Genomic DNA, 25734 nt, shown 5'->3' on the forward strand with positions numbered 1-25734 from the left:
TCTATTCCCTGTCTGAGTCTGACTACCCATTTACTGAATTAATTAATCTTTTAATGACTTAGACCTTTAGTTTTTCATCTGTGAGGTGGAGATAGTAGTTATCTTCTATAACCTTTCTCACGGTAATGCTGTGGAGATAAATGGCAGGTATTTGAAAGCACTTAAGGCCCTTTGGAGAAATATTTCATATAAAGACAGAGCAGTATTATGTCAAACCTGACAGGTGTGTAAGGATGTTGTTAAGACATACATCTCCAGAAGTTGTCCTCAGATGTCTGAGAGAGGAATTTTCTTCCTCCATTTATTTTTCATTCGTTCTTTCATTCATTTATTCATTCCAATTTCTCAGTTACAGTTCTGCTAATTTAAGAGGGCTTCACATTTATTGCAATTTGGAGGAACAATCTGACCAAAAATTTTTTCCAATGATAAGGTTGCAGTGGGGGAAAGAGTGATAAATTTTCTTATGATATTATGTCATCTTTTTTTTTACCCCTCTTTTCTAATCAATGAAGGTCACATGGTAATCTCTGAAACTTCAAATCCAGGAAAACCAATTTAAACCAGAAGAGGAGTTCTCTGTAAAAAGACATGTCTTATGTTGAATTTTATGTGTTAACAATACAGAATATTTACCAAGGATTTCCTCTAATTTGAATAAATACGACCCTAATATGTTTTTAAAAATATTTTATTGTATCTGGCTTAATGGGCACTATTTTTAGCTAACATGGATGCCTATTAGTAATGGCATTCTTTTTTCTGGGTCAGTAGGAAATAAACCCAACTCATCATCAATTTGATATTATCCTTCTCTTTTCAAATCATATTTTTTTAAAGTTCCATTCATTTAAGTGAGCTCTCGACCCCTCCTGCACCTGTGGGGCTTGAACTCATAACCTGGACATGAAGTCGTATACTCGTGTGACTGAGCCAGCCCAGTGTCCCCCTTTCCAAATCCTTATTGAAAACAAAATTTACATTGAAGAAAATTACATAAACTCTTCATCACTTGAAGGTTGAGGGGTTTTTCCTTTTTGTCTTAAGGGAAAACAGAAGTTAGATGGCTTTCCCTACTAAGATGTGGTCACATACAGGCTTTACTCTTGGGTTACGTACTGTGTTATTCCCGGGATGAAATCGTGCTTATGTTATCTCTATTTTATAGGTGAGATTACAGAGTGAGAAGAGTTAAATGACTCCACTGCAGCCATACTTTTCAGTCAGGACTGTATTTCTAGGCTCCAGGATTTTGCTTATGTTGTAACCCATAGACATGGTAATAAAGAGCTTTTATCGCTGCTTTCAAAATTGAAGAGTGTTATTTCCAGTGATGTGCTTGGCCTAGGTGTCTCGAAATAGTGACGGGTGGCAGACGCATGAAGCAGTTCCTCGAAGAACGGAAGAAACAAAACTTGACCCTCCCACCCAAAAGAAGGCAGAGTTTCAGGCTCCAGCAGAGCTGAAGCCCCGCGGAGCCGAAGCCAGAGAGCCAGAGGAGCGGCAGGTGGAAGAGGAGCACAGAAGGGCCCTGGAGGAGGAAGCGATGGAGCAGGTCGGGCAGGCCGAGCGTCTGGAGGAGGAGCACGACCCGTCCCCTGAGGAACAGGATCGGGAGTGGAGGGAACAGCATGAGCCTGGAGAGGAAGCCAACCTTCTGGGAGGGCATGCTCCTGCCCAGGTACAGGGTCATCTGCTTCCCGTCCACCAGGGTTATGTTTTGGTGGCTGGGACAGGGAGCATGGCTTTGCTTTTAAATATTGAAAAAGCCTCCCCAGAGCTGACATCCTCTCAGACAAAATCTGAGTGAGTTCACTAAATGTTACATGCTCCTAGCATAGCCGATCAGGTAGCTCAGAAAGATGCCTGGGGGAAGAGAGGGCAGTTGGTGAGTGTATTTTCTTTGTCAGTACCCTCACACGGGAGTCCTTGCTGCCCTCCTTTGAGCAGTGAGAGGAGAGAGGAGTGCCTGACTGGGCACTTCCCGGCGCTCAAGTCCCATGGGCGTTGTGAGGCTGAGAAAGGTCTCATTTTCTATGATCAAAAGTCTACTTCTCCCCGTTCGTTTACTATCAAATGGTAGGTTGGCTTTTGCACATTCATCTTCAAGGTGGTTATTAAGTTGTCACAAGGCTGATCTTATCACTTAAGGATGCCCCACTGGGGGAGGATGTTTACCCAGTCTCTGCTCAGGCTCCCCCTGCAGAGCACTTCCTTCTCACAGAAATATGGTTTTTTCCCTTTAAAAAATCCAGTATATTAGAAATCATTCTTGAAAAGAACTTGAAGCAGCACTGAACGAAGAGAGGTATCTTTCTTCCGCTCTCTGTCCACAGATAACCTGACAGCGGGCTACTTGGCCTTTACACAGATGCTGATCCCCTTTTACTTATGACTCTGAAGTTGTGTTTGCCCACAGACTTTCTAAGACTTCAAGCTGGTTGAGGCTTTGGGCTGAGTAGATGCAAAGGCCTCGACTGCTTTTCTATATTGTTGCCAACTTAGCATGGAGAAGCCTCTCCCTTTCTTGTGTCCCTCATAGCTTTCTTCAAAAGCAACCCCCACCGTGGGTTTGATTTCCCTTACCCATGTACCTTCTTTCTGTTGGTGAAAGTCGTGTGTGCTTATGTTGGTTGGGACAGGGGGTGGTGGAGGAGAGAGTGACGGGTAGTTCGGTGGGCAGCAGAGTTTAAGAATTCCTGTATCTGTTTTTCCTTTCATTGAAAGGTCTTATGTTCTCACCTATTCTCTTTTTCTTTGAAGAAATCAGTTCTCTGCCTCTCGACCTTTACCTGAAATTTGGCTGGCTTGCTTCCTCCCCCCCCCCCCCCCCCCCCCGCCCCCGCTATGGTTAACCCGAGACTGCTTGTGCATTCCTAGAATTAATTGGCATCCCTGCATCTTAAACTCTTCGTGGAAAAGCCTTAGCCACAGCTTCAGCTCACAAATGCCCCAGTTACTGTGAGGTCACCCAAGTGCCCACTTATGCCAGAGCCTTTCGAACCTAACATTTAATGAAGGTCCAAAACTGATTTTGTCTGTGATGCCCTCTTCCACGTGAGAGAGAGCACATGGAAAATCTGCCAGAATGCCAGCAAATCAGGGAGATCCGATGCTAAAAGAAGCCGAGGGTGCCTCAGAGGGTTGGGAAGTAGGCGTTCTGGCTCTGGGGGACCTTGGGGTCAGGGTGTAATCACGGTGCACCTGACAGGGATTAATTCAACAAGCCAGCCCTGCCCCCTGACTTTGTCGCGAAGAACAGAGGACGAGAGAATCCAGAGGTCCCGACTGTTCTTGCTCAGCACCTGCTTGTTGTGGCACAGGTCTATCCGTCGGCCAAGCCGGTGGGCAGAATCCGGTCACCGTATGAGGAGCAGCTGGAACAGCAGCAAGTGGCGGCGCGGCGGGCGGAGGAGGCGCAGCCGCCAAGGGAGCACCAGGAGGCGCTGCACCAGCCGCGGCTGCAGGGACCCTTGTGGAGGCAGCGGCAACGGCAGCCCCAGCAGCAGCTTCTGGCCCGAGAGGTGGCCCGGCACAGGCCGGCCAGCCCCGAGGAGGAGGGGCGGGTGCAGCCCTCCGAACAGCTCCGGTAGCCTCCTCCTGATGGGTGCTCAGAGCCCCTCTTCTTGTTCTCCTTATTTTTATTTGTTTATTTATTTTTAAAGATTTTACTTATTTATTGGAGAGAAAGAGCACGAGTGAGAGAGGAGGGCATGAGCCGGGAAAGGGCGGGCGGAGGGAGAAGCAGACTCCGCGCTGAGACGGGAGCCCGTGGCGGGACTCGACTCCAGTACCCCCGGACCATGGCCTCCACCGAAGGCATGCGCTTAACTGAGCCACCCAGGGGCCCTGCGCCTCTTGTCCTTGTTCATATAAGCAGATGGCAAACAGCTTTGTTAACAACCATGACCTTGCGCGTCTCCTATGGCTGGGGCGGAACAGCCGCTTGAGAATTAAATTTCTAAATACTTAATTTTTAAGATAATCAACATTTTTAACCCCTAATTAAAAATGTTAGGGCTCCAAGCTTAGTTTAGGCCTCAAAATAACCTGGCAGGTTTGGGGCTAACTTTATTTTACTTTATCACTTGAAAGGCATTTTCTCTCTTTTAAAGTACTCTTTGAAATTGTGTCTGAAATCTTTATGAAACCTAATAGCACAAAGTTTACAAAAAATTTGTTTATGACTTTTTAAAAAATGTTGGAAACTTTGTTTATTGCTACCTTTAAATATAAATGATGTATGGCCAGTTGTGCCACTTAATCTGTCCCTGAATTGATGCTGTTTGTGTCCCTTCCAGGCAGCAAGCTCGTTATGATGCTGTGGATCATGATATTGTTCAGGGAGCCGAGGACCAGGGCATCCAAGAAGAGGAAGGAGGTGGTGAGACTTCTTAGATGATGGATGTGTTAATAAGATTACTTAGTAACATGTGATATCCACTCAGAGTCATGTGCACATCTGAGTACACACAAAGGACGTCTGTGTACTGTGCATATTTTGCTGTTGTTGCTGTTAGGTTTTTGGTAATCCTCCCAGACAGTGCATGCCGGTGGTCCAGACAGCTCGAGATCATCTCTTTCCTTTCTGATGTTTTTCTCGTCACTTAAGCTTCTTGTATATTGAAATATTATTTTTGATACATTATCATTGGGCTGTTATACTCTGGGAAGTGACTCCATTTTCACCTTACCTTGGAAGCCTTTGGATCATTGCCTTTAAAACTTTTTCAGATTAAGGCAGTAGTAGCTTCCACTTGTGGTGAGCATCTCCTATGTAATTTATCAAATATCACTTACTATATAATAGAACTAGAAAGTAACAGTCTCTCTGGCAACTTTAACCCTCAGATATGTATCCTTTCTTAAAGAATCTAAAAAAGAAGGTGATTACCCAAACTCCCTCTATAGCCTGCTCTGAAATTTTATAGCCCTTCTAGTCATGAAATTGTTTTCCTTATGTCCCCCTGTACAGCACTTTAAGCTTTTTTGTTCCATTATCAGTAAGAGGAGAGAACAGTTTGTTCTCTTATTTATTTAATGAATCTCTTGGTGCACTTGAAACCTGATGGTAAGTTACCTTGCATCCCTATTTCCTATAAGCTAAATACTCTCCATGTACTTAACCTTTCCTCTTACATCTTACTTAAAAAGTTGTTTGTTCTTCTCTTTGTATGCTCTTATCTAAATTCCCTTTATGGAAATAATTTTTTCCAAAAGGAGTGAAGAAATGTCTATGCAAGCTGAAATGTGAGCTGTGTCTGTGGGGCGGCAGCCCTCAGCACTGCCATATCAGACGACACGGGGTGGGCTGGCTTTGATCTGAGCTCTGCAGATGGGGCTGTTCTTTCTTTCATTTCCTGAGACGTTATCAGTTTCTTCTTTGGTACCTTGCTGCTTCCTCTGATATTACCGAAAGTTAGCTGATAATTTTGGCAGTGTCCAGTTGACTGGGCTTTCTTTTATTGTAAAAGTTTTGGTTATTGTTTTCTGCATAATAAGGGGGAGAATGCAGCTTATGTTACAAACACTGGTTTGAGAAGGTAAGAATGGTGTCACTCACCCACGCTGTGTCCTTAGACACATGGTCTGGGAAAGGGACATAGTTTTATTCAGAAAAGCTGAGATGTATGCCATATGGTGAATTAATCTCTCTGGAGGAGAGATTGGGTGAAATGGTCTGGAGGAAAGCCCACCAGTGGCTTTTCTTTGAGTGAAAGGGCAAGATCCTGTCTGATTCATCCACACTGATGTTAGTTCCTTCAATTTGCTAGCCTATGAGAGAGACAACCAGCACCAAGATGAGGCAGAAGAAGACCCAGAGAATGGACATGAGCTTCAAGATCAGGGGCCCCATGAAACCGACCCAGAATCTGAGGCAGATGTAAGTGTCCTTTCTGTTGGTCATGACACTTGGAAACCCCCGGGGTTGGGGTGGGGCAGAGAGAACTTGAAGGTTTGCCTGACACCATGCCTCTGGCTCGAGCCCTGGCTCCAGATGTGTCTGTTATTTCGTCAGTGCAGAAGGAAGGGGACTTGTGTAATGGCATCAACAATGTTGTTAACTGTAAACTGGGGTACGTGTGGGTGATGAGACTGGTTCAAAAGTTCTGGGAAAACATAGAAGGACTTTCCCTCTGCGAACTTCTAGATTAATAAAATTAAAACTGAGAAAAATGAAATTGAGAGGTATTGAAATATGTAATAATTTTGAAAGATGGCGGGGACGGGGACAAGTGTGGGAGTCAGAGAACCAGGGAAAGGAAATGGACCATCATGGAGCCTGTTGAATAGTCTGATAGAGTGTTCTGTATGTCTTGTGACTCTCATCTCCCAGTAGTCAGGGGCCATTTTCATCAATACATGGGTGGATAAGGATGTGTGGCTTGAGAAGTAAAAGAAAAATCTGCTCAGGTGCCAAGGTGCTATAGAAAAATTAGAATATAAATTGGTAGAGACCTACTAACTGGGAATGTTCTTTGTGTTTACCAAGAAAGGACCCAGCCTCTCAATTCATAGCTGTGTGGCCCTGAGCCCGAGGCAAGCAAGGCTCCATGGGGCATGTTCTTGTGCAGACGTGTAAATGAGTTCTACGACTTACTTCAGCTCTCTTGTCTCTTGCTAGTAAATCAACCACCATGTTTATGAAATTCAGTCTGTGCTTTCATATGGGTTCTATTTGTATGGGAAGGAGGATCCATATCCTTCCTTGAGAATCATAGAAGGAAGTCTTCCTGATAGCTACCTGAAGCCCCTTGCATGGAAATGGCTTTTCTGCTTATGCAGGGATGTGACAGATACATTTGCCTGTGGCCCCTGGATCAGCACTTGGGAGAGGATGCTCAGGAAAGAGCAGGAGCTCCAGACAGCAGGAGAGCAAGAAGGAGCTAGAGACTGTGAAAGGGCAAAGAGTTTCTTGCAAGAGGAGCAAGGAAGCAGGTGTGCGCCTGACAGGGATGGGGGGCAGCAAAAGGATGCCTGTTCCAGTCACCCCCCTCTGGGAGGTGCTGTGTACATTGAGTACTTGATTGTGTAACCCTTTACTCTCCCATTAGTGATTTTCATGTTCTGGATGACACACTGATGGCTTTCCTCCCCTTCCTTCTTTCAGTGAAAATTGTTAGCCTACTTGTCTCTCTCTTTGTCTCATCTGTTTTTTTTAATTAAAAAATTTTTGCCCAGCTTCATTGAATCATAACTGATTGATAACTGATCGTCTGTTTTATTTGAATGTAACAACTGTGCCTATTAAACTTGCTACTTGGTTAGAGTTGGACCCAGGGTGTACATTTCATGGGTTTTTGCAAAAGCTTCCTGTACTTTTTTTCTGAAGAGAATGTGTTACATAATTTCCACACAAATTTGTTGGTAATGCACAGAAAGAAATCTAACGAGATTGTGGGGTAATTGGCGTTGTGCAAAGGTGTTGATTTGTCACTCTGGATTCCCAAGAAGAGCGTCATCTGCACTGGTGTGAAGTGTACAAGCAGGGGTGTGCACATCATAGATCAGCTAAGACAGCGGTGTGAACCCTTGACTGCGTTCAAGGCCTGGAGTAAATTGGAGTCGAGTCCTGTTGTCTGGAGAACAGGAATAGAGACCAAATCTCATTCTGAGGCCTCATGTATTAGAAGCCTTTGCTGCTTCCCTTAAGTGTTCTGTTGGTGACCCTGGAGGCATCGGGAAGCTCCTGTAAGCATTACCGTCTGCCCAGCTTAGGCTTTAAACTCTGATTCTTTATGAAGACGTGGATTATTTTGAAAGGTGATTTGGGAGTTTGAGTGGAAAATAGAGATAAATCTCAAGTTGATCATGTGAAGGGCATTTGTTGAACATGGTCACTGAGAGCTGCCAGAGAAGGAGTTGGGGGAGAGGTTTTTCATGATACACTGCCAGAGACTGGGTTAGCCTGTTCTTGTCTCCTTTAGAGCCCATTTCTTAGGTCCTTTCTGGTGGCACCTTCTCGCTCTTCAAGGGCTGTCCACCCACTTACCATGAAAAATCCCTGGTAGAAGAAAGTTTGCCTGTATAAAAATCAGCATACTCATGGAAGAAGTTACAATTTGCCTATCTAAATCTCTCATTTTAATGATCTCTCCTAGTTGGTCTTTTAGCTTTTTTCTTTTCTTTTTTTAGATTTTATTTATTTATTTGACAGAGAGACAGTGAGGTGGGCATGAGCGGGTGAGCTCTTGCAAGCACATAGCAGGGGGTGTGGAAAAAGGAGAAGCAGGCTCCCCACTGAGGAGGGGGTCTGACGCGGGGCTCGATCCTCGGACCCCATGATCATGACCTGAGCCGAAGGCAGTCATTTAACCACCTGAGCCAACCAGGCGCCCTGTCTTGTAGCTTTTATTAACTGTTTTTCTTGTTATCTATTTAGTTATGCTCACATTTCTTGTGGTAGAATTCGGAGGACCCTTTTGGAATCACTTGCAGAAAACAAGTGTTGTTTGTACAGCATTCTCATTCATTCAGCCTGACGAATAATGCAAGGAGTTTTCTCTTGACAGTGGGATGTGTACTTGTGAGTCTTGGCAAGGATAGATCTGAACATTCCGGTGGAGGACGACTTCATTTTCTGCCAGTATGTGGCCTTTCAAATGAAATTAAATTTGATCCTGGATTTTGAAGTAGTGGTTGCTTTTTATTCAAATTTTGCAGAGGGCTGCTGTAGAGGATATAAACCCAGCAGATGACCCTAATAATCAAGGTGAAGATGAATTTGAGGAAGCCGAGCAAGTGAGGGAAGAAAATTTGCCAGATGAAAATGAAGATCCAAAACAAAGTAATCAAAAGCAAGAGAATGCCGAGATGGAGGAACATTTGGTGGTAAGCAGACGCTAGTACAGAGGTGGTTCTAACCTGGGTGTCTTATTAACTGCCTAGGTCTTGGCAAAGGGTCAGTCTAATGCATGCTGATGGAAGGTTTGCTTCTTTGGTTGGGTTTTAGGCCATTATGTGAAACAATATATCCATACTCAGAGAGAGTAACACGCCTCCTAGGTTTTGTTTTCGGAAGGGTTATTCATCATTTTCTGACCACTGATGCATTAAAAGTACATTTTTTATGGCAGTAAGCTTGCTCTTTGTCCCAGCGTACTATGAAACACATCTCCAATGTTCAGTAACCTGAGCTTCCCCTTTTGTTTCAACAGATGGCAGGAAACCCAGACCAGCAGGAGGATAATGTTGACGAGCAGTACCAGGAAGAGGGAGAGGAGGAGGTAGGGAGGCGGAGTGCAGGAAACTGGTCAGGATGCTTGGTGTATCACACTCCCCTTACGTCACGGCATGGGCTTTGACACACCTTCTGTAGACACCTTCAGAAAGACAGAGGTGGGAGGAGAAAAGGTGCTTTCAAGAAGAAATGGACCGTGGAAGTAGAGACGTTTGGTTAGGAGGCAACCAAAACAGGGTCATAGAATCCTTCCTCCTGGTTCTCACTAGAAATTTTGAAATGAAAGAAGACATGTGGCCTTCTAGGAATGGTGGACCTAGGTCTGTCTGTTTTTTGTAAGAAATATTTTCTCCTGTTTCTTTCCCCCATAAAAGAGAGAACAACAAAGCTTTGCCTGTTGAGGGGTTCTGGAGTGACCCCTGTAACTTGTAGACATTGCCACAGTTCTCCCTCAAGAGGGTACCTCCCAGTATCTGTCAGAATACAGTTAACACCCTCCAAAAGAGTTTTAAGTGTCTACTTTTTGCCTCTTCCGTCCTAGGAATTTAATGTCATAATGAAATTTGATGATAAAGGAAGGGAAAAGTATGTAAGAAGCTCAGCTGAATAAAAAGCATTTGGGTAGAATTTTTTTTTTTTTTTTAAAATTTTTTTTTGAGAGAGAGAGAGAGTGAGCATGGGGTGGGGAGGAGCAGAGGGAGGGAGAGAGGGAATCTCAAACAGACTCCATGTGAGCACATAGCCTGACACAACCTGAGATCATGACCTGAACCAAAATCTAAGAGATGCTTTAACCAGCTGCGCCACCTAGGCGTCCCATGGGTGGAATTTCTTTCTTTCTTCTTTTTTTAAAAGATTTTATTTATTTATTTGTCAGAAAGAGAGAGAGAGAGCACAAGCAGCAGGAGAGCCAGGCAGAGGGAGAAGCAGACTCCTGCTGAGCAATGGGCCCAATGTGAGACTCGATCCCGGAACCCTGGGATCATGACCTGAGCCGAAGGCAGACACTTAACCAACTGAGCCACTCAGGTGTTCCTCCATGGGTGGAATTTCTTAAATTTCATTTTAGTTTCCTTTTTATTGTAAATTTCTGGCAGATGATTGCTGACTAGGTAAAGGGAGCGCCCATCGTGATGGCACGCCTATGTAAGTGAAGGACAAGCACGTCTGGTTGGGGCTGGTTAGTCACAGTGCTCTACTGTATGGACCCCTGAAGCTCCACACCTGGGGACATGCTGTGAATGAGGCACAGGCCTCGACAAGTCCCATGTTGAGTCTCTCTCTCTGGCCCAGGAAAGCTCTGGTTCAGAGGGGTTTCTCAGCCAGGCTTCTTGCCAGGCTTTAGCCCTAAGGGGAACTGTGTGAATGGATGGACAAATGTCAGCCCAGACAGATCCACCCGCCACTGGGGCTCCTGCTCAGAATCCATGTGCTGCTGTACTCGTGTGCATAGTTCCCTCAACTAGCCCTGCTTTTTCATTTTTGTAGTGTTTGTTGTCCACGTCTCAGAGCTAATGTTAAAAAAATTTGTGCTTATACTGGAAAAACAGAAAGGGATGTTGCTCTTTACAGCCATTGGCAACATACAGCTCTACTCATGTGTACTCTGGCTTGATCTTTTTATTCTTTCTCTGTTCTCATCCTGCTGTTCATCCTGATCAAGATCCTGAGCTATGGTATCACAGGAGAGCATTAGAAAAACTAGCAGCCTTGAATATTAAGACATTTGGCAAGAAAAAGGTATTCATCTGGACTTCTCTTATAACAGGATGTCTAGACAAATATTATTCTGTCTCATTATGTTCGATGCCAGATATCTTTGAGGGATTAAAAGAGAGGAGGTTCACCTTGACATTTTTTTTAAATGCAGAAGGGTAAACATAAAATTTTAATCCATATTTACTGATTTTTTTTTTTTTTAACCTTCATGTTATGTCAGTTAAGGTGGAGAGAGCACTCCAGTGATCCAAGCAGGTTCAAGGATAGGGAAAAAAGAAAGAGGAGGGGAAGAGAGTGGTGACAGGCTGGGGTGAAGACTGCTGCTCTTTGTCCCTCGGGTGCTCTGAGCCCACTGGAGCCCTTTTCTCTCCCTGCAGTGGGCCCGGGTCCTGCTTCTCTTTCTCTGGTTTCCTGCTCTGAATTCCTCTCTGGAGTCTCTGCCCCTCTTGCTGACCCCCTCTTGCATAGGCCTGAAGTCTGAGGTCGTGCACCCTCCCATGGAGGAATGCTCTCAGCCTGCCTTTCTCCTTCCCTGGGTGACTCCTCTCTCTGTCCCTGAGGGGCCCTTGCACAGACTGTGGTGCCTTCCTGAGATGGTTAGCTCTTGGATCTTCCCACCTTTTCCCATTGTTCCCAGTTCTTTCCCAGAGGAGGGAGAAGAGTGTTTCCCAAATACCATTTAAGGCTAGTAATAGTCGGAGATGAAGTTCTCACCAGACGGCAGCAAAATGGGAAGGAGAGGAATGCAATATGTGAGAGCCATTTCATGTTTCTAAGTCATGCTTGTGAGACATTTGTGGGATGCTCCAAAAGCCATGAAGTGACGTGTCATCTGTGTCCTCCTTCTCTGCATTGAGCCTCAGAGTACACTGACTACAGGGATGTATGGCCCATTGCTTCCGTTGCTTCCCCTCCCACATCACCTGACTTCCATCAGCATTTGCTCCTAGGAATGAAGTCCATCTTGCCAGGGCCCTCCCTGCTTAGAGGTTCAGCCCGTCAGACTTATGACTTGAGCTCAGAGAGTGGAACCCAAGACAAGTGTGCTTTTTGGAAATCTGCACTATCCCTGCCTTCTTTTAGTGCAATAGTGTTATCCTTCTATGATATAAAAATGATGGTTATGAACAAATGTTCATGGATTATTGTTGGGGACATTCATGTGGGGATCCCATCCCTGTGTTGCTTACTTTCCAGACTTTTTATCTACTGATGAGCAAACAAGACAAAGTATGGCATTGCCAAAAGGTGCTATGGTGCTTAAAAGTGATTTAAATGCTCAAAAAAATATATAAGTTAAATGACTGCTTGAAAACACTCTCAGTGCTCATTTTGTCCAAATATAATCGAACAGAGATGGATCTGTGCACTCGTGGGAGAGCACGCACAGGGTTACTTGGCTACCTTTAGTGGGACTGCCAGCCGGGAGTCACCCTAGCACGGAGCTGGCCAGGCAGCACAGCTCCCCTGTTCACCATGACTCCAAGAGCTGCTGGTGCTGAAGGCATTTCCTTTGTCACATTCCATCCACATCTTTGGATCTTAGCATTCTGATCTACTTCAAGTTCAGCCTTCTGGTTCCTGTCTCATCCCATGACATCTTTGATGTGTAAAGCCAAAGCCCATTTCGGACTCAGTAGATCTGTCTTATTTTGGCGATTAAACTTTGTTACATCACATAGGGACCGTTTCTAAAATGCCTAAAACATTAGATTTCAGTGAATAAAAATGAGTAATGAGGAGCAGTGTTGGGAAATCTCTGACAGAATGTTTGCATCAGCTTTATTAGTGTACTAAAGAGGGTCGAATGTGGAAGACATAATTGGTGTGTCTCCATTATAAAGGAGTAACATTTGGCTTCTGTTATTAGTCTAAGCATATTTGAAAATTAGAAACTCTGTGTATCATTTTGTTCCTTTTCAGTAATGCCTTTTTTAAAAAATAGTCAATGTTCTTTTTTTTTTTTTTAAGATTTTATTTATTTGACTGACCGAGATCACAGGTAGGCAGAGAGGCAGGCGGGGTGTGGGGGGTAGGGGAGCAGACTCCCTGCTGAGCAGAGAGCCCAATGTGGGGCTCAATCCTAGGACCTTGGGATCATGACCCGAGCTGAAGGCAGAGGCTTTAACCCACTGAGCCACCCAGGCGCCCCATCAGTAATGCCTTTTAAAACAAGTTTGCATTACTTTTGTTCCAAACACAAAGAAGATATTACCAGAATAAAAATGTCTATAAGTTTGAAAATTACAAAATTTGCATTTGTGGGTTCCATAAATTAAAGAGTAATTTACGTCAGGGCTTCTTACCTCAGATTCTTTTGACAACCGATAAACAACCCAGATATTCTGTAGTAAATATCCAGGGAAGAGAAGAAAGTATGTATGCAAGGGCATTTATTTCTCTAGTCAGAGACATTCTTAACCCTACACTGCCTGTCACTCAGGCTAGTAGCTCTCAGTCTTTACCATGGCTAAGAATCCCTTTGGAGAGAGTGTGTGAAAGGTACAAACTCCTGGATCGGATTTTACCCTCGGAGATTTTGTTCTTAACCTGTGGTGGGGCCTAGGAATCAGAGTTCCAGGAACATGCTGTTTGGAGAAGCATTCCTGGAACAGCTGGCCACAGGTGGACTCGGGGAAGTCTGAACCTCCTGAAACTTCTGTGTCAAATGATGTGTATCGGTGTCTATTTGCATACATTTGCATTTCTTCCCAAAGTCTTAAAAGGGTCCATGACCCCCCCACACAGAAAATTAAAAATCACTTTTTTTTATCAAACCCTTTTATTTGACAGATAAGAAATTTGACCCTTAGAGAGGTTAGCCAAGTTTCTGAAGATCACATAGCTGGTTATTGCTGGAACCATGATTAGAGCCCATCCAGATCTGATTTTATTTTTATTTTTTATCTTTTTATTTTTTTAAAGATTTTTATTTATTTATTTGACAGACAGAGATCACAAGCAGGCAGAGAGGCAGGCAGAGAGAGAAGGAGGGTAAGCAGACTCCCTGCTGAGCAGAGAGCCCGCTGCGGGGCTTGATCCCAGGACCCTGGGATCATGACCTGAGCTGAAGGCAGAGACTTTAACCCACTGAGCCACCCAGGCACCCCCAGATCTGATTTTAGAGGCTGTCATAATTAAGTATACCAAGGACAGTAACTAAATAATTGATACGGGCAAGTTCTTCTTGATAGAAGTTAGTGAATGCAGGAGTGATGGAATTAGAAAGTCACCATTTTTGTAGCCTCTAATTAAAACAGGTGACTTAAGAGCCAGTCATCAATGGATGACATCACTAGATGAATGGAAGTTGGGGAATTTTATCATGGAGGGTTCAGGCAGTTACCTTCTGAGCTCACCAACCAACTTCAGCCTCACAAAAAATGGGGCAAGTGTTATGTGCTTCCTGATGTGATGAAAATACAAAAATCTGCAGCATCACCTTTGAAAAACTCTTGCTTTGCAAATTGAATCTGAATTCACATAAATCTTTAACTTCCTTTTATAAGAAATGTGAGAGCTGGAGGAATGAATTAAGTGAGATATTAAAGAAGCCAGTGAATCCAGAGTGTGGGTCATTCTACAGGAAAACAAGTCAATAGCATTAAGGAAAAAAGGGGAGCAGAACCGCTGTTAGGTATGGCCTTTGGATGATGATTAGACCAAACCAACTATAAATGGATAGTTTTGGTTTTCTTTTTGTTTTGTTTTTGTTTTTTGATTTTTATTTATTTGACAGAGAGAGAGAGAGAGAGAGAGAGAGAGAGAGAGAGCATGAGTGGGGGAGGGGGGAGGAGTAGGAGCAGAGGGAAAAGCAGGCTCCCTACCGGGCAGGGATCTCAGGACCTGGGATCATGACCTGAGCGGAAGGCAGATACTTAACCCACTGAGCCACCCAGGTGCCTAACATTTTGAAGATAATCAGGAAAATGTTAAGTCGGAACTAGACATTAGATAGTACCATGGAATTATTTATCAGGTGTGATAATGGTGTTGTGGTTATATAAGAAAAATCCATTGTTTTTAGAGATATGTACTGAGATGGGTAAGAATGAAATTACATGAGATCTAGAATTTTTAAGAATAGGTCATCAAAATAAAGAAGAAGAAAGAAAGAATGAACGAACAGTGATAGGTGATGCAAGGGTGGCAGCATTGAGCTAACTTTTGAACCTTGGTTATGGCTATAAGGAGTTCCCTAAATTATTTGCTTTATTTTTATGTGCCGGCAAATGTTCATAATAGAAACAGATGACCTTATTTTTATACAGCCAGCATTTTAGAGCCACAGTTTAAATCCAGGTCTGTCTGAATCTACAGCCTTTGTTAGGATTTGGCAGACTACAGGCCTCAGTCCATTTTGTAAGTCAGGTCTCTTTTGAACATGCCTTTTTGTTTACCTATTGTCCAAGGCTGCTTCTGTACCCCAGCGGTAGGGTTGAGTAGCTGCTCCAGAGACTTTATGGCTGAGCAAGGCTGAATATTTACTAAATCTGGCCTTTTACAAAAAAATTTTGTGGACCCTGATTTATATATACTTTCCCACCACCTTGCAATTTCAAGGCAGTTCCTTCCCAACCCCAGCTAAACCAAGTTTGGTGTTCGCTAGTATATTTTTATTATTAAGGCTGCAGAAGACATAACTTTGTTCACTGAAATTGATGGGGATACTTTAGTTATTTAATGATGTTTCAGTTAGTGAGACTTCGAGTATATATGTAGTCTGAAATTTAGTAATTCAATGTTTTCAACTCAAGGGTTACTATGAGATTGTGTGACAAAGGGCAGAAGAGAGGTTATGGACGACTGTTAAAGAACCTGTAGGTGACACTAGGGTGTCTTCTCTTTAGCTCTCACCACTGGGACGTGTGAGTACAAAAAAAGCCCTATGCCACTGTCCCCAGAATGTATTTATTTAGTTGCATTGTAGTTTAGGGGCTGTGCGTCTGGCTGGCATTGGGCTGATTAGAAGAGGTTTCAGAAAGCTGGGCTCCGTGGAGGCCTCTTTGAAGGGTCATCTTTGTTAGCTCTTAACAAGTCAGGTTCCTGCTGGTGGGTTGTGGTTCATTCCTGTCACACCTGGGCTGGACACTGTGAGGTAGCCCTTAACCTGTTCCTCTTTAAGTGTAACATCTGTTTGCTTTCCTACCTTGCCCATTTCTGGGACTTCTAACACCCTCTTCCCTGTCTCTGCCCCCAATCTGGTAATTCTGTGTGTTATTCAGGAAGACCTACTCTTATACCAGTGTCCTAGGACAGCTCAGCTTTTCTTTTAGTCCCAGGATACTACATGATGCTTAATGGATGGGCAGCAAAGTTTTTTTGAAATTCAAGTGACTTCAATCTTTTGGTATACATACACGATTTAAAAGTTTGTTAGAAAGTATTTTACCTTGTATTTTTATGGAATGGAATCAATAAATAGAGATGATTTGGGGTAAATAATCTCTGTTTTGGGGTACTTTCTTTGATTTACATTTTGAAAAAAATAATTGGGATCAGTGACAGACATGTAATAGTAATAGTGCACATAAAAGAAAACTTGAAACAGAAGTGTCATAGTAGAACACTGGAGAGATGTAGGGATTTGGGGCAGTTTAGTAACTATTTCATGAAGAAATTGAAATGATTGTGTTTTATGTTCTAGGTATTTTAGCCAGAGAAACTTACTCTTAATTACAGGATTATATATACACATTTTCTCTGTTTTCTGCTACCTCATGTATAGGTAATGGTGTCTGTTTTCTGTGCCTTCTCAGAGCAGGTGTTTTTTGCATTGATTCACTTATTCATTCATTGACTGATGCATTTCACCAGTATATATTAAGCAATTGCCATGTGCCAGGGACACACCTAGGTATTGAAGACAGTTGAGTAAGACAGATGGTTTCTGTCTTCCTAGAACTTACATTCCATCAGAGCTTTCAGACATCTGCAGTTCTCCCATTTTGAAATGGGGAATTTTTAATTTTATAAGCTGAATTTCTTTAGGTGTTATACTTGCAGGGTTAATGCTCATTCAGAGAAAGAAACTCAAACAGAAAAGTCCTAGGCTCCAAATCGATGGCATTGATTTTTTTGTAGGAGGTGTATTGTACATCTCTTCATAGCTAATAGACAAGTTAAATCTTTGACTCAAAAAGACTTTTGTCTTTTTTCAAATTTAGTTTTAATTTTATTTTGTTTCTCCTATTTTTAATGAACTATTTGGAAATCAAAATCTGTTGTTGCAAGTGTTTAAATAATATAAAGGGTCATCTGGTATCTCTGGTTTCTTTCAGGTTCAGGAAGATTTGACTGAAGAGAAAAAAAGGGAATTGGAACATAATGCCGAGGAGACATATGGTGAAAATGAGGAAAACGTAGGTATAGGACAGAGATGACTACTGCGCGTGTGCGCATGCGTAGGAGACACGTCTGGCTGGTTGGGTAGAGGTACCAGCGGGTACCACTCGGGCGCCGAGCAGTTTTAATGGGCCAACCTAGAATTAGGAAACCCTGTGACAACGTGAAGGTTAGGGAAGAACAGCACTATTGCCTGTCGGAACATACTCCTCCACTCGTTTCCTTCCTCTAAAAATGAGTAACTTCACACTAATTCTTTAAGGAGGGAATTATTTATATCACTAACCCTGTGCCCTATCTGTTCGTTTTCCCTTTTCCTTTTCCTTTTAAGGCCGACGAAAAAAACAATGATGGCGAAGAACAAGAAGCTCGAGATGACCACCGCCCTAAACGCCGAGAGGAACCCTATGAGGAGGAGGAAGAAGAGGAAGAAGACGGGGCTGCGGTTGCGGAGAAATCCCAGCGAAGAGCGGAAATGTAGCGGTGCCAACCGCGTGGACAGTGCTCAGCCGATGGGTTCTTTTCAAGCTGCTCAGAAATAAATCTGCCTACTGAACTCTAGGATATTTAATTACAAAAATTAAGAATTTAGACTTTTTTTTTAACTTTTATATTAGAAATGCTCATACATTTATATGAATATATTTTGATAACCTAGGTTAGAGCTGCTTTTATATTCAAGCTAAAGACGAACCGGAAGAAAAACAATAAAGCAAAGCTTAGCCTTTGAATCTCATTTTTCATAGATTATGTGATGTTGAAAAGAGCACCGATTTTGTATATTTCAGCTTGTTACTTTTCTGTCTCCTAGTTTCCAGGTGTTCTGTTGTTTGCCTTTAACAAAATACAGGATTTCAAGTAGGGAATACTGCAAAATGCTGTATAGCCTTTAAGAACAATGGCCAGTTTATTAACTGCTGCCTTTCTAAGGTTCTTGTGTATAGTTGGGATGGAATTTTCACCCCTCTGTCTCTGGAATGAGATCCATGTACAGACTGACATACGATTGGAAAAGCATTTTGTTTATAAAGACACTGTTTTTCAGGCTTTTCGTGTCAGAAAAATGTTTGGCTCTACTTCAAATCACAGCTGTTCATGAAAGGAATTAAATTTTAAAATGAGATGGTACTCAAACTTATGCCACAGTATTCTGGACTTTGATAGTCCAGTATTCAAACAAGGTAGGATGCATCAGTGTATTAACCTTCTTGAAGGACTGAAACCTTGTTTAATAACTAATTTAGTGTGTGTGGGTGGCATTTTCTATGTGAGCACCCATTCAGTTCTTTTTTTTCTGAAATCATCTAGTAATATCCTTGTTTCAATATCTAGTTCTCTACCATAATATATATTTCCCCCATAAACTCTGGTCCTCAATATGTAATCACTTTGATGACAAGTATGAATATGAAGGCATTCCAAATTACACAATTGAATAGGGTTATTTCTTGTAAACTATACAGTAAAATACCCATTATTGATATTATAGACCCTCATGACCTTTCTGTTTGCTGGGATTGGAGCTTGTGTTATGCCCATGTATGGCATTTTAATGACAACAAAAGTCCCCTAATAAAAAAATTAAAAATCAAAAATTCTTCTGGGATTAAGACATATTTGTCTCTCTACATAAAGATTTTTAAATATATAGAATTAGGTTATATAATTCATATGTTTGTGGTTTTATAATAATACTCTCAAGTTAATAAAGACATTTAATTTCTACCGTTGTTGTATGAATGTAAAGTTAGTTTTTAATACCACACTCACGTATGGTTTTGATTATTATCCCAGTGGAGTGATTATATGTATGCATAGGAATGTTTCGTTCAAATATATTTTGGATTTTCAATAATCATAAATCAAATTTTACCTTTATGTATAAAAACCCTTTATGTAATGTAAAATGTATAATATTGTACATAATATTCAGAATACAATTATTTTGGTAAATTAGTTTGTATTTTTAATGTCCCAGTTGCAGTATTTAATTATTTGAACCATATTGAAACTTGGTAATAGTCAATAAAGCTATAAAAAGCAAGTGGTAAATCTTGTAAAGGCTGTGATATCTTATTAGTTTCTGATCTTATTCTTCAGTTCTTTTTTATGAAAGGAAAAATTTTAGGAGGTACCAGTATAGATTAATGAATTATAAAATGCCTTTCCAACCTTTTCCTACTTTCCTTATCTCTCTCTCTCTAATTGGATTGGTACTTTATTTTCTTTACCCCTCTCCTAAAGAAAGAGCTAAGAATTATTTTACTTGAGCTAGTTCCTGGGGAAGAAAATAGAAATAGGTACAGAAATGTAAGAGACTGTCATGTGAGCACACACGAAACAAAGAAATACATTTTAAAGCCCCCCTAGGAAAGCAACCAGCACAAACCATTCTACTCTATGGCACCAAGTTCTAGTCCCATCCTAGCTACTGTTTGGAAGAGAACTAATCAATCACAGTTGAGATACATTAATGAGATGTGCAAAAATAAAATGTCACTTGTATTTATCTTGCCAATTAATCTGTGATTTTTGGTGCAGCCAATAAATCAAAGGATTTGGTCCCAGTGACATATTCAGAAGGGGGGAAAAGGCACATTTATTAGGGACAAGTACAGTGAACACACAAAAAAACTACATTAGTACAATGTAATGTCTAGGTATTTGTAAGCGTGACTTTAAAAGATCCTGGAGTAAGGGTATAGTCTGAACCACAGGTAAGTCACAGCAACTCACTTTCATAAAGGAAAATTATTGACATTGAATGTCTTCATGATACATGCAGTGTGTGAATAGGATCCACTTTATCCCCACAGCAATCCTCTTTAAGGTTGATGAAATCCCCCTTCTCATAGCTGAAGAATTTTGCCCTCCTGGAGCATTTGACATTATTTAACTGCTCTGAGTTCTGTTTTGTCTTTAGTCCTCTCATGACATTGTGGTGCATCCACACTGTGGCACGTTGCACAGCCATTAAAAAAAAAAAAAAAAAAAGGTTCTGTTTCTCTTTCTGTTCTCAAATCCTCTGTTGTCTTATATTGTAGTATCTTTTCCTACTTTTCTCCTTACCATCCTGGCTACTTCTTCTCAATCTTTTTTTTTCCCCCCAGAATTTTCTTCGTATACATGCCCGTAAATATTAGTATTCTTCAGCTCTTGTCCCAGAGCTTTTTTCCTTATAGCCCTCTCCCATCCATGTCTTAAGACAAGTGTCTCCCAATCCATTGCTTAAACCTAGCTTGCTATGACCCGTTCCACCTCAAATTTTTAATTTTCAAAGCTGAATTTGCTTTTAGGTTCAGTATCTCAGTTCACTAAGCTTCCCAAAACAAAGTTTGCTCTTGATTCTGTCTTCATTCTCTACGGATGCTACCAAAATATCTTTAAACTTGCCCATTTTTTTTTTTTTTTCCTATCCCTACTATCCTGGTTCAGGCCACTGTTAACCTTTTACCTGTGATGAGGGAACAGAAGGCAAGCTGAGGACAAAACAGAAACCGACACCCACAACCACCAACACCCCCCCCCCCACCCCGGGATACATGTGACATTCCTCACATACTCCTGGCTGCCCTAAAGCTAAGGAAAGGAAAATCATTAAACTTATATAGAGATCACAATCCTGCAAGACCTGAGTCTCCTTCAGTTCACAAGTATCTTAGCAATTTACAAGAACAAAGCATTTCTACCAATAACCTAGCTTCCAGAAGGAAGTGTAGATACAATTAAATGCCCTTCTAACCTGCAGCCCATTGACAGATCCTTGAAGCGGGCACAGTGTAATGTTCCTCCAGGAAGTTCCCAACTATATTCATGTTACTGCCTTGCTAGAGGAGTAAACAACCTTAACTTGACCATGGCAAGGCCTCTGGTCCTTGTACGTCCTCCCCCTAAAACTTCATCTCCTGGACTATTACAACAGTCCCTTAACTTCTCTCACTTGCTCTTTCCTACCAATCCCTAAAATCTGTGCCAGTGTGATCTTTCTAAAGATAACAATAACAGTCCTCCATTATAAAATTATTTAATAAATAGCTATTCCACATAGGGAAAATTCCAAACTTTTTAATATAACCTACACAATCATGATCTGGCCCCATCTTACCCCTTCAACCTTCCGATATACATTCTAATACTGAATCATAATAAATCTGGCTCCTTTTTGTGAGGCACATTCCTCTCTTAATATCTTAGTAACGAACCTTGACCAATGCCAAAGCTACTGTGTTGTTAATTTAGGATAGCTGGTGTGCATTTTCTCAGTTTTGTGGAGAAAACAGTCTACAGAAGTAGAGAACAAAGGTAACCCACAAAGAGAAAGCAAAAGCACAGGCAGACATGAGAGTCGTGGCATTTTTTCCAGTCCCTATATCTTGCCATCCTTGATGCCAGCCAAGTCTACCCATAGCTTGATTAATGAGCAGATAAATCCTACTTTTTCATTTGAGCTACTTGGAAATGGATTTGTCACTTGCCATCTGAATAATCCTGACTAATAATTAATATTCAGTTCCTTTAAATCATTGTACTCTCTTATATCATGGTAAGTTTACTACCTACTCTCTCCAGAAACATTGTTTAATCCCTATTCACTCTCTTCTTTGTCTGACTCATTGCTTAGGTCTCCCCGTAGATACCATTTCCTCTGGGAAGGGGATACCTCCCACTCACCTACCCCAACCTAGGTTGCATACCTTTTCTTTGTCCCTTTGTAACATCCTGTATTTCATACCCCACTACTTACCACAGTATATGGAAACAGTCTATAACGTATCTATACTCTTCTTGACATACATGGTCGGTGAGAGTGGAGACCTTATTTTTCTTGATAATTGTTGCAACCCAAACACCAATACCTTCAAATATTCAATATTCACTGGATGAGTATCTTATAGTCCGATCTAAGAATATTGATTATTTCAAGATCATACAATGAACAAATGACAGAGCTGGGATTCCTTCCCAGGTGAATCTGATTCCAATGTTAACTCCAAATACAGCCAGGGTTGAATGGATCACTATCTCATATTCTGAGTTTCATTTATTAAGAAGGTGTGCTTTAAATCTGCAAAAACAATTCTAACGGGAGTCAAAAATTTAAAAAATGAGCAAAATCTCAGCTATAGGGTCTTGAGGAACCAAGAAATTGGAATTATTTGATCAGAGAAAGATACATGGTCAAAGGAAAATGTAACATTGTATGTCTAAGAAGCATTGACTATAGCATGAGGAATAAAGAATTTTTCATGGAACAGGTTGGTGGAGTTATCAAATCTAAAGAGGTTTTTGCTCATTGAACGTGGGGCTAGATCTTTGGATTGCTGTCTTCTTCTCAACCCAAACCAGGCCCACACATAAGCAACCATGTCTAAGGGACCTGCAGTTAGCATTGATCTTGGCACCACCTACTCCTGCATGGGTGTCTTCCAGCACAGGAAAGTGGAAATAATTGCCAATGATCAGGGAAACCGGACCACCCCAAGTTATGTCGCCTTCACGGACGCCGAATGATTGATTGGTGATGCTGTGAAGAACCAAGTTGCGATGAACCCCACCAACACAGTTTTTGATGCCAAACGCCTGATTGGATGGAGATTTGATGATGCTGTTGTCCAGTCTGATATGAAGCATTGGCCTTTCATGGTGGTGAATGATGCTGGCAGGCCCAAGGTCCAAGTAGAATACAAGGGAGAGACAAAAAGCTTTTATCCAGAGGAGGTGTCTTCTATGGTTTTGACAAAAATGAAGGAAATCGCAGAGGCTTATCTTGGGAAGATGGTTACCAATGCAGTTGTCACAGTACCTGCGTACTTCAATGATTCTCAGCGTCAGGCTACCAAAGATGCTGGAACTATTGCTGGTCTCAATGTACTTCGAATCATCAATGAGCCAACTGCTGCTGTTATTGCTTATGGCCTAGACAAGAAAGTTGGAGCTGAAAGGAATGTGCTGATCTTTGACTTAGGAGGTGGCACTTTTGATGTGTCAATCCTTACTATTGAAGATGGGATCTTTGAGGTTAAGTCCACAGCTGGAGACACCCACTTAGGTGGAGAAGACTTTGACAACCGAATGTTCAACCATTTTATTGCAGAGTTCAAGCGCAAACATAAGAAAGATATTAGTGAAAACAAGAGGGCAGTTTGTCGCCTCCGTACTGCTTGTGAACGTGCTAAGCGTACACTTCCTTCCAGCACCCAGGCCAGTATTGAGATTGATTCTCTGTATGAAGGAATCGACTTCTATACCTCTATCACTCATGCCCGGTTTGAAGAATTAAATGCTGACCTGGTTCATGCACCCTGGACCCTGTAGAGAAAGCCCTTCAGGATGCCAAGTTAGACAAGTCTCAGATCCACGATATTGTCCTGGTGGGTGGTTCTACCCGTATCCCCAAGATTCAGAAACTTTTCCAAGATTTCTTCAATGGAAAAGAACTGAATAAGAGCATCAACCCTGATGAGGCTGTCCAGGTGCAGCTGTCCAGGCAGCCATCCTTTCTGGAGACAAATCTGAAAATGTTCAAGATTTGCTGCGGTTGGATGTCACTCCACTTTCTCTTGGCATTGAAACTGCTGGAGGAGTCATGACTGTTCTCATCAAGCGTAATACTACTATTCCTACCAAACAGACACAAACCTTCACTACCTACTCCAACAACCAGCCTGGTGTGCATATTCAGGTGTATGAAGGTGAGCATGCCATGACCAAGGACAACAACCTACTTGGAAAGTTTGAACTCACAGGCATACCTCCTGCTCCTCGTGGTGCCCCTCAGATTGAGGTCACTTTCGATATTGATGCTAATGGTATCCTCAATGTTTCTGCCTTGGATAAGAGCACAGGAAAAGAGAACAAGATTACCATCACTAACGACAAGGGCCGCTTGAGCAAGGAAGATATTGAGCGCATGGTCCAGGAAGCTGAGAAGTACAAAGCTGAAGATGAGAAACAGCGGGACAAGGTGTCTTCCAAGAATTCACTTGAGTCTTACGCATTCAACATGAAAGCAACTGTTGAAGATGAAAAACTTCAGGGCAAGATAAATGATGAAGACAAACAGAAGATTTTTGACAAGTGCAATGAAATCATCAACTGGCTCGGTAAGAACCAGATTGCAGAGAAGGAAGAATTTGAACACCAGCAGAAAGAGTTGGAGAAAGTCTGCAACCCCATCATCACCAAGCTGTACCAGAGTGCAGGGGGCATGCCAGGAGGAATGCCTGGAGGCTTCACTGGTGGTGGAGCTCCTCCCTCTGGTGGTGCCTCCTCTGGGCCCACCATTGAAGAGGTTGACTAAAACCAACTTGAGAATAAATAGGTTGAGCATTGTTCCACACACAATATTCAAAGGACCCAAATTTGTAGCAAATTCCATGGCAGTTGTAATGTTGAGCTGCTATTGCAAAAAAACTGGGCATTCTTGATACTTGAATATGGAATATGTGCACAGGGAAAGGAAATAAACATTGCACTTTATAAGCGCTGTATTGTTAAGTGGAAAATGCAATGTTTTAAATAAAACTGTATTTAAAATTGGCACCAAAAAAAAAAAAGAGGTTTTCAAATCAGAATACATTAACCAATTAAGACTTACAAGAGCCCCACCTAAGCCAAGGAATAGATGCACTCTTCTCTTGGAATGTTCTTGGGTCTTGTGACTGCCTGCTGTGAGGTGGGGTTGGGGTGGGGGGCAGTTGGTATGGTGGAGTAGGTCATGTGTTCATCCACTGGTTGTCCTTTTGTCTGCATACCATTTCCCTTCTGCTCTTCATTTGTGTAAAGGCCTAGTCCTGTAACCACAGAATTGGACCCCAAACTCCTAACTGCCCCACATTCTCTTCTTAATCAAGCTCTATATACTTTAAATTTTTAAAATCTTTCTGCTGATGGTACCTCCACAGCTGACCATTTGTGGTCTCCGCCTGGAAAACATTATGCTGACCCGGGGTGGAAGGATCCTTCAACAAATCAATGGTCTAGTCTGTTTTAATTTGGGGACGAGGGCATGTGTATTTTTCCTAGGAACACTGATGAACCATCTGGCTCCCCAAGGGCCTCCTACGTACCTGCAATGGATCACACTCCAGAGGAACTTCTGGATTCATCCCAAACACCTCATCCCACCATTCCGGAGGCTTAGGATTACACCCCTAATGCCTGCTCCTCCACGTTGGCCACCTCGTGTGAAAACAACCCACCAAACAACGATCCCAACTTGGGGACAACTGAAGACCCTCACAGTGCAGGCGCAGGAATTGTTGGAGGGCCGGAAAGTTAAGAATGAACCCAAAACGCTTTTCTAGTCATGACAGCGTTTGTTGCCTGCCAGTCTGCATCCAAGCAGGGTTCCAATCCCTCAGGCAGCTCCAATCCGGCCTCCATGAGCTTTGTCTAAAAAATAAAGAAGGGGGAACTGTGGTGACCAGAGAGCAAGCTGACAGGTCCTTGCGGTCTTAGGGCCAGGTCAGAGACCAGCCCTATCCACC

General features: G+C 42.3%; 1 protein-coding gene and 1 pseudogene across 5 annotated transcripts in view; both read left to right on the forward strand.

The window, feature by feature from the left end:
• Positions 1-19297, forward strand: part of LOC111147286 (golgi integral membrane protein 4) — a 79379-nt gene extending 60082 nt beyond the window's left edge. For 2 of the 4 annotated variants that reach the window (XM_022503248.1, XM_022503262.1), the window contains 8 exons: positions 1349-1681; positions 3324-3589; positions 4302-4384; positions 5775-5884; positions 8665-8832; positions 9159-9227; positions 17182-17262; positions 17577-19297. In XM_022503248.1, coding sequence (XP_022358956.1) covers positions 1349-1681; positions 3324-3589; positions 4302-4384; positions 5775-5884; positions 8665-8832; positions 9159-9227; positions 17182-17262; positions 17577-17726 — 1260 coding nt within the window. In that variant the 3' untranslated portion in view covers positions 17727-19297. The remainder of the gene's footprint in view (positions 1-1348; positions 1682-3323; positions 3590-4301; positions 4385-5774; positions 5885-8664; positions 8833-9158; positions 9228-17181; positions 17263-17576) is intronic. The other 2 variants (XM_022503252.1, XM_022503272.1) reach the window with 1 other exon arrangement.
• Positions 19298-22609: 3312 nt separating this feature from the next.
• LOC111149313 lies at positions 22610-24772 on the forward strand (annotated as a pseudogene). Its single transcript, XR_002640756.1, has one exon. The product of XR_002640756.1 is annotated as a heat shock cognate 71 kDa protein pseudogene (transcript).
• The last annotated feature ends 962 nt before the right edge of the window (positions 24773-25734 follow it).

Source organism: Enhydra lutris, unplaced genomic scaffold, assembly GCF_002288905.1.
Source record: "Enhydra lutris kenyoni isolate GAN:26980312 unplaced genomic scaffold, ASM228890v2 scaffoldscaffold2, whole genome shotgun sequence".
Classification (NCBI taxonomy): domain Eukaryota; kingdom Metazoa; phylum Chordata; class Mammalia; order Carnivora; family Mustelidae; genus Enhydra; species Enhydra lutris.